Source organism: Caretta caretta, chromosome 7 (assembly GCF_965140235.1).
Source record: "Caretta caretta isolate rCarCar2 chromosome 7, rCarCar1.hap1, whole genome shotgun sequence".
Lineage (NCBI taxonomy): Eukaryota > Metazoa > Chordata > Testudines > Cheloniidae > Caretta > Caretta caretta.
This window is the reverse complement of record NC_134212.1, coordinates 102,784,516-102,793,782: the sequence shown is the minus strand read 5'-3', so window position 1 is coordinate 102,793,782 and position 9,267 is coordinate 102,784,516. Positions and strand designations below refer to the sequence as shown.

Genomic DNA, 9,267 nt, shown 5'->3' with positions numbered 1-9,267 from the left:
GAGCAAGGACAAGTCCCAATCCACCCATGCCCCCCATATACACAACATTATGCCAGGTCCAATGAACATGTGACTATTAGTGATACCTCCTATTGATCTTAATAGATATTGTTCCTATCAAAGGCAGCACATGACACACATTGCATTCACCAAAAAAAAAAGAGACTACATTTTGCCTTCTGAGACACCCCATCTTTCAGAGGTGAGAGCATAATTTCAGCTGACATAGTTGTGTGGGCAAGGGGGCATTTGGGGAAAATGTATGATTTCTCATGGAGAACATCCACATTTTCATTAGATAGAATAAAAATATATAATAGATATAAACCCTCATGCTTCAGGACATAAACCATCCACTTCCTATCTTCCACTAGAAAGAAACCAGTCCCCTAAAGCTTCAGAATCAGGCTGCAAAATTCAGAGGTTCATGTGAGCTGTATATAATATCACATCTTTTGATGGGATGTGCATACCCTGCACTAGAGCACGCTCCAACTGCTCTGCTAGTATAAAGGAGAGCAGCCCAGCTCAGTCTGGGCTGACTGCCAAGGAGGAAGGATGCTTCGTGGAGGCTCCAGCCTGGGAGCTGTTACAGCCACTGACGGCGGGAGCCCAAGACCCAGACCAGAGACCTGTTGCCTAGAGCTGACTGGCTGGAGTAAGAGTCCCAGGGAGTTATCTGTGCCAAGGAGCCCGGAGACCCCAACATCATATGGACTACAGTTTCAAGAAGCATGGTAGGAAGTAGCCCAAGGAGGTGGAATGAGTGGTATCCCCCACACGTGTAAGGTGAGCCTGTTGTAACTGGATTCCCCATTGACCCAGTGGTGGACCACTCTGCCGCTGTTAGGGCCCTGGGCTGGGATTCGGTGAAGTAGGGTGGGCCTTTTGTGGTGGCCCCTGGATTTGGCCACTAGGCCATGCAGCCCAGCACCTGAGGACTCCTGTGTTGACTCTGGCCAGTGAACCTCACTGTCTTGAGTCCCAGGACAGTCTGGTAGACTGTAACTGTGGTGTCCACACATCCATGCTCCACCCCAAAGGGGGATGGGTGTGCATACACCGCCACACACCTGTATTCTCTGATCTAAAACACTGATTACATATATTAGCACGCTAAAGCGTTTTTATTGATTTGAGACACCCTCTGAAGTACTTTAGCTCCCTAACCCAATGTAGCCTCTTAGGCTAAAATCATGTCTTCATATGTTCCATGTTATGTAAGAAGGAACTGTAGCCATTTTTCTAAGACCAATGCTCTAAAATTTAAAAGGATAAGACATTTCCACAGTGAGGATAGTCACAGAAATAAAGCTGAAAATCCATTGGGCATTAAATTCTGAAATATCTCATATCCAGGATGACTAGTTTATGGATGGAGAGTTTTCTTTTCACTGTTTTAGAACACCAGATAGGAGAAAACACAACAGAATAAAAATGTTTGTCCAAAGCAGAAGAGAAAGTTTCTGCATTTTGTGGTATGTTGTTTGTATGACTCAGTGATGTGCAAGGTGTGTCACATACACATGTTTTTTGGTTGTGACATACCACTAGTAGTTTAGGAGGCCTGCCATAGCCAAAAAGCAAACTGTGAGACATGCTTATCATTTCACTGATGTGCACAGCTAATGATACCAAAAGGAGAAATCTGTTTTATTCTTTTGAAACCAAATCTATTGGTAAGAGGAAGCATAACTTATCTCAGGGCCAGCATGCTAAATTACATGGTACTTGGTCTGTTTAAAGTTGGATATGGAGGGCTTGCAATAAGTTGAACCTAGGCCATGTGTTTGGCTGGTGAGCTTTAGGTAATGTCTCCCACAGCTTTTCCACAGACAGATGTGCACATGGGGAACTGGATTTGAAAATGACTAGCAACTAGCATGTGGGAAGAGATACACACAGCTTATGGTGTAAAAGGCCATGAGTTCATATATATTCCTGAATATTTCATAAATGGTAGGTTTCAGTTCCAAATGTCAATAAATTCTATTGGGAGGAGTGGAAAAGAACATATGTGATTTCTTGCAAATTTATTTGTTTGCTGGAAATCAAATGTTGTCATAGCAAACATTCATTCAATGGTTTCAGTGTCAATAATTCATACAATAGACAGGCACACTGAGCTGGTTATTTTCACAGGAAGGCCCTGATGTTTAACAAAGCATCAACCCAGCCTCCAATACTGTAGGTAAAGTTTAGCACCCCCGATTAAATATGTACATATTTGCTCCCATTTAGAATCCTAACTTCCTGATTTGAGAATGTAATCACACAGCCAGGCTTCTAAATGGGCTCACCTTTAATGGTCCCCACATTATAGGAGGCAATTTTTGAAAATTTAGGCTGAAATCTCTAAAGATCCATGCCTACATACCTGCAAACAAGGGCAGAGGTTTTTCAGGTTTTTGTAGCCTTGGCCACTGGGTGAGCCCTTCCATTGCCAGGCCCTTGTATCTCCCCTGAACATAAGAACGGCCATATTGGATCAGACCAAAGGTCCATCTAGCCCAGTATCCTGTCTTCTGACAGTGGCCAATGCCAGGTGCCCCAGAGGGAATGAACAGAACAGATAATCATCAAGTGATCCATCCCCTGTCACCCATTCCCAGCTTCTGGCAAACAGAGGCTAGGGACACCATCCCTATCCAGCCTGGCTAATAGTCATTGATGGACCTAGCGTCCATGAACTTATCTAGTTCTTTTTTGGATCCTGTTATAGTCTTGGCCTTCACAACATCCTCTGCAGAGCAATCCCTTGGATAGGGTGAATTGGGGCAACCGTTCCTGGCCCTTCACTTTGGGGACCCCCACGGGCTGGTGTGATTGGCCAGCGCAGTCAGTCCCAGAAGAGACAAATCCGTCACTTCTGTCCTGGGACCCGCACCCCACTAGGGATGGCCCTGATCCTCTGGCAAGGAGTTCCACAGGTTGACTGTGCATTGTGTGAAAAAATACTTCCTTTTGTTTGTTTTAAATCTGCTGCCTATTAATTTCATTTGGTGCCCCCTAGTTCTTGTGCTATGAGAAGGAGTAAATAACAAAATCTCATAGGAGGAGAAGATAATAAGACCGGGAGTTTTCAGCTTGCAAAAGAGACAACTAAGAGGGGATATGATAGAGGTCTATAAAATCATGACTGGTGTGGAGAAAGTAAATAAGAAAGTATTATTTACTCCTTCACATAACACAAGAACTAGAGGTCACCAAATGAAATTAATAGGCAGCAGATTTAAAACAAACAAAAGGAAGTATTTTTTCACACAATGCACAGTCAGCCTGTGGTACTCCTTGCCAGAGGATGTTGTGAAGGCCAAGACTATAACAGGGTTCAGAAAAGAATTAGATAAGTTCATGGAGGATAGGTCAATCAATGGGTATTAGCCAGGATGAACAGGGATAGTGTCCCTAGCCTCTGTTTGCCAGAAGGTGGAAATGGGTGACAGGGGATGGATCACTTAATGACCTGTTCTGTTCATTCCCTCTGGGGCACCTGGCATTGGCCACTGTCAGAAGACAGGATACTGGGCTAGATGGACCTTTGGTCTGACCCAGTATGGCCATTCTTATGTTCTTACAGCAGCCATTCCGTACCCCTAATCATTTTTGTTGCCCTTTTCTGAACGTTTTCCAATTCCAATATATCTTTTTTGAGACGGGGCAACCACATCTGCGTGCAGTATTCAAGATGCGGGCATACCATAGATTTATATAGAGGCAGTATGATATTTTTTCTATCTTCTTATCTATCCCTTTCTTAATGATTCCCAACATTCTGTTTGCTTTTTTGACTGCTGCTGCACATTGAGTGGGTGTTTTCAGAGAACTATCCACAGTGATTCCAAGATCTGTTTCTTGAGTGGTAACAGCTACTTTAGACCCCATCATTTTATATGTATACTTGGGATTACATTTTCCAATGTGCATTACTTTGCATTTATCAACATTGAATTTCATCTGCCATTTTGTTGCCCAATTTTGAGAGATCCTTTTGTAGCTCTTCCCAGTCTGCTTGGGACTTAACTATCTTTAATAATTTTGTATCATCTGCAAATGTTGCCACCTCACTGTTTACCCCTTTTTCCAGATCATTTATGAATATGTTGAATAGGACTGGGCCCAGTACACCACTATTTACCTCTCTCCATTCTAAAACCTGACCATTTATTCCTACCCATTGTTTCCTATCTTTTAACCAGTTACCAATCAATGAGAGGACCTTCCCTCTTATCCCATGAACGCTTACTTTGCTTAAGAGCCTGGTGAGGGACATTGTCAAAAGCTTTCTGAAAATCTAAGTACCTTATACCACTGGATCCCCCTTGTCCACATGCTTGCTGACCCCCTCAAAGAATTCTAGTAGACTGAGGCATGATTTCCCTTTTCAAAAACCATGTTGATTCTTCCCCAACAAACTACGTTCATCTATGTGTCTGACAATTTTGTTCTTTACTATAGTTTCAACCAGTTTATCCGGTACTGAAGTCAGGCTTACTGGCCTGTAATTGCCAGGATCACCCCTGGAGCCCTTTTTAAAAATCTGCATCACATTAGCTATCCTCCAGTCTTTTGGAACAGAAGCTGATTTAAATGATAGGTTACAGACTACAGTGAGTAGTTCTCCAATTTTGCATTTGAGTACAGGTTGCACCAGGAAGGTGTAGGGCTGTAATAGCCTCCTTGGTCTGTGCACACAGCTTAGAACAAGGTCAAGATCAGCTGAAGTAGGCTAGGAAGTGTGGGAAACTCATGTATATTGGCACTGTCCCCTTGTGGACCTTTGTGACAAATAGCTGTTCAGCCTCTTCATACCCCTGTGATCTGAGCATCTTCAGAGTTCCTAGGAAGTTCCTATCTGCAGGACTAATGTCCTCAGGGTTTGGTGCAATAGGAAGTTTGGCTGCACAAGGAGAGTAGGATCAGGCCAGCAGAGGCACACATGTCTCTAGCTCGCACCTGCCCCTCCCCTGGTCTCCCATGTATGTGGGCACCTGTACAGGTGAAGTCAGTTTGCATTCTTGGACCTGAGGTGTATACAAAAGTTGTGTGCCTGACTTTGCAACTCTGACCTTGGAGCTATATTGCACCTGCCCACACTGTATTTCCTTTGAAGGTTTGTTTCTCCTCTGCTTGCCTGAAAACCACAGGGTGGTGGCAGTGTCCTTCCTACTTCGTTTAGAAAACATGATTAGGAAATATGTGGACATTTAATATTTTGGCTTAAATCCACATATTGTTGGAAATGTTCGGTTGAACTGAGAATAAGCAAGAGTTGCGCTCGAGCAGCTCTTGCAGGCAACAGCACACGGGTGGGATAGCAATGGCACGGAACCTTCCAGTCCCGCTGTTTCGGTTTTGATGCGGGGGAGGGAAGCGGGCAGGAAAAGCACGGATTGTTTGCAGGAACCCTGATCTCCGCCTCCTGAGCGCTGAACTTGAGCAGCGTGGGCTGCCAGCTTCTTCGCATTTGCTCCCGGGCGATAAAGTGATTCCCCTGCTGCTGTTGCCCAAGGAGAGAGGGAGGATTTCTGAGGTACAAACGGGATCTCGTTTGCCCTCTTTCCCCTCCTCGGCCACCCGCTTGTTTGCTCGGTGAGCATGGCCATTCTGCACACCCGGCTCCGCGCTGCCAGCCTCCGGCTGGGACCGAGCCGCCCCGGGAAGGGGAAGAGCTCTGCGCGCGTTCCCAGGCTGGGTATCCGGCAGGCTCTGGGGCAGGAGAGGCGGGTACGCGGCATCCCTTCGGCTCGGGGGCGCCGGTGAGTGGCTTGCCCTGGGGGTAGCAGTCTGTGGCGGGCATCGCTGGCGGGCGCGGCTGTTTTGCACAGTGTGTGTGTGTGTGTGTGTGTGTCGCGCAGGCCCTGGGGTGCCAGCGGGCAGTGCAGAGAACGGGCGGACGGGGCTGGGGGGAGCAGCGGGGGGCAAGGGACCGGGGCGCGCTGCGTGGGGCTGGGGCGGTGCAAGGCGGGTTGTGTAGAGGATGGGTGACTGGCGGGTGGGTTGTTGTGAGCACGGTGGGGGGGAGGGTGCTGCACGGGGGAGAAGGTGACGTCGTGTACGGGAGGGAGTGGGGTGTCGGGGTAGTGCAGAGGGCTGCTCAGTTCAGGGGTCTCTTTAGAGGGTGGGGTCGTGCAGAAGCTGGGGTCATATCTGATCGTGAAGAAGAGGGTGCAGGATGGAGGTATGGAGGGGTGCTGCGGAGGGTTGGGCGGCATGTGGGGCGGTAGGAGGAATCTGTGCAGTGGATGGGGCATTATGTGAGTTGGTCAGAGGGTGCGGGAGGGGACGGGGCAGAGGATGGGGTGTGCAGAGAGCGGGGGAGGGTGGTATATAGGCTGTGAAGGGGGCGATGCAGAGGATGGGGTGTGCAGAGAGCGGGGGAGGGTGGTATATAGGCTGTGAAGGGGGCGATGCAGAGGATGGGTGGTGCAGAGGGCGGGGTGGTCTGTGGGGGGTGCAGGAGGAAGTGGAGGTAGGGTGGGTTGGGCAGAGGGTGCGGAGAGGCTGTGCCCAGGGTAGGTGGGGCAGCCCGTTGGTTGAGTGGAGGTGGAGTGGCGAATGGGCGGTGCTGCCCCCTGCTCCAGCCTGTTTCTGCTATTTGCTCTCTGGTTTGAGGTCGCCTGCAGCCTGAGTCTACCCCAGGCCATTATTTAAATGCCTTTCCCTAGTGCCTGGGAGCTCAGTAGTCCGAGACATCCAGGGCTGATGATCTGTGCTCCAGTCCTTCAAACTCCACCGATCACAGGGGATTATGAACTCTTTTGGGCAGCAGCCCGCAAATCCACAGTCGGCCCCCCTCCAGCATCCCAATGCACAGGATTTACTGGACATGGCGGTGTACTGTGATAACCTAATGTACCCGCAAAACCTGCACCACCATCACCACCCACAGAGGCCATCAGCTCATCCAGCAGGCTATGGGCTGAGCGAATATAGCCCCCCAGCAGCGAACCCCTACCTCTGGATCAATGGACCTGCCATCAACGCGTCTCCTTATCTCTCTGGGAATAATGGGGCTTCTTTCATCCCCTCAGGTTATGGGACCAGTCAGAGACAGTTCCTGGCCCCTGCCTCAGGCTTTGCAGGGGCAGATCTCAGCTGGTTGTCTCTCTCCAGCCAGCAGGAGTTTTTTAAAATGGTGAGGCCCCCCTACTCCTACTCGGCTCTGATAGCGATGGCCATCCAAAACGCTCCGGAGAAGAAGTTGACCTTGAGTCAGATTTACCAGTACGTGGCCGAAAACTTCCCTTTTTACAAGAAGAGCAAAGCTGGCTGGCAGAACTCCATCAGGCACAACCTGTCCCTCAACGACTGCTTTAAGAAAGTGCCCAGGGATGAAGACGATCCAGGTAAGGAAACCCCCATTCTTCTCCTGAGTGGGAGCACGTTGCATACAGGTACCGCGTCGCCAAGGGACTAAGGTCACACCCACGCTGGCATTTGCGGGGGACCAGCTCCCAGGCCCCCAGTGTAAAATGCGAGTATTATTTATCAAGGGTTGAAATAACAGCGGAGCTCACTGAAGGGTGAGTAGAGACGCTTTTGGATGCTAAACTTTGGGCCTGTTTAACATTATTAGCACGCTGGCTGTAAACGCAAATAGCAGCTTGTGTTGGGAGGCGGGGGGCTAGTTACACGTCGGTTAACCATTGCAAAGGTCGCTGTCGCCAGGGGGCAGGGGACTGGCGACTGCCCCGGCAGTATTCTGCTCTTCTGCCCTGTGAAGCTTTGACCAGTCAGGTATTGACTAACGGGACAAAGCCCTGGCCCAGCTGTACCCCCATCCCCTGAGCCCATGTGCTGTTCATTTATTCACAGGGAAAGGCAATTACTGGACCCTAGACCCGAACTGCGAGAAAATGTTCGACAACGGCAATTTTCGAAGGAAGAGGAAAAGGCGGTCGGAGGCTCATGGGTCCAGCGCCCCGGGAGCGCCCGACAAAGCGGAAGACAAGAGCGGCGGTGCCTTGAAGTCTCCAGACTCCTCCGGCCTGGTGGGCCTGGGCTCCCCTGCACCGCAGCACTCTCCCGCCGCCGGGAGCCGGCCCAAATCCTCCCCCACGCCGGCGCTCCAGCGGAGCCCGTGTTTCTCCAGCTTTGCCTCCAACATGCAAGCCATTGTCCATGGGAACCAGGCCTTCGCGAGGCAGCTCTCGGGAGGGCTGGCGGGCGAGTTTTCAGCCGGGAGGCAAGATGTGCCTGCTCCGAATTCCTGCTCCGCTTCCAGCAGCGGCACTGAGAACTCCGAACTGAGTCCCCTGGCCCACTCGAGAATGAACGGCTGTGCCAGCGGCCAGCCAAGTGGGCTCATTAACAGCTTCAGCGTCAATCATCGGATTTACAGCAGGGACGGGACAGAAGTTTGAACTGACTGTGGAATAACTTCGGTGCAAATCACAGAAGCCATGTTCTGTGCCTAGAAGTTTGTACATACCATGGTACCCAAAATAGTTTCTTGTTAGTTTTGGACACTGTGTTATTGTGCCTTAGAACGAACACACACACACCCACACAGAGACACACCCACACACGAATTAAATGTCTATAGACTCCATTTGACTGAGGTGTCCCCACACCCAGAATCCCATCCAGTAGTTTGTTTACAGTATTGATGCTATGCATACAGATCAAGACGACTGACCTTAACAAAATGCACTAATACACAAGATAGGAATATTTTTGTAATATATACATTATATATAATGGCTCTGTACAGCTGTTAGAATAAAGTAACCCTTTTTTGAAAATCGAGGTGAGAGCGCCTAGAGGTGACATTCCCATGTAATGTGCTGCTGATCTCTGCAATCTAGGTAACAAAAAGCTTCCCAATCGTGTGTTTGTTTTTTTTTTTAATTCTAACGCGATGCAAAACTATTTTCTTCTTTTCTACGTTTTATGGAATTATAACATTTTTCCATCTAATACTTAAAATTAAAATGGCTTTTCCTGACAGACGACAATGAGGTTTATTTGTTCTTTCAGGTTTTTCCGTTTAGAAAATGACTTCGGGGTTTCAAACTGTCATTGTTCTGTATACACGGTATATTTTTCAGTCTGAGGGGCACCAGTCCCGGAATGCTAATGTTGGCAATACCAAAAAGAGGCTCTTTCAGCTTGGTATAATTGAGATATTGGACACACTATATGCATGGTATCCATTTTATTCTTCTCCAGACTTTAACAGCATAACACGAGTTTGGTTTAAACAAACGGGTGCCTTCTTAAACTAAAATAATGACTACAAATAATTCTCACTGGGAATTTAAC

At 48.5% G+C, this 9,267-nt stretch overlaps 1 protein-coding gene across 1 annotated transcript; it reads left to right on the top strand.

Annotated features, from left to right (window-relative positions):
- Positions 1-6,751: 6,751 nt before the first annotated feature.
- Positions 6,752-8,952, top strand: FOXI2 (forkhead box I2). Its single transcript, XM_048857722.2, has 2 exons — positions 6,752-7,349; positions 7,819-8,952. Exons 1-2 carry the CDS (start codon positions 6,752-6,754, stop codon positions 8,364-8,366), a joined length of 1,146 nt encoding a protein of 381 aa, XP_048713679.2. The 3' UTR covers positions 8,367-8,952.
- Positions 8,953-9,267: the final 315 nt, after the last annotated feature.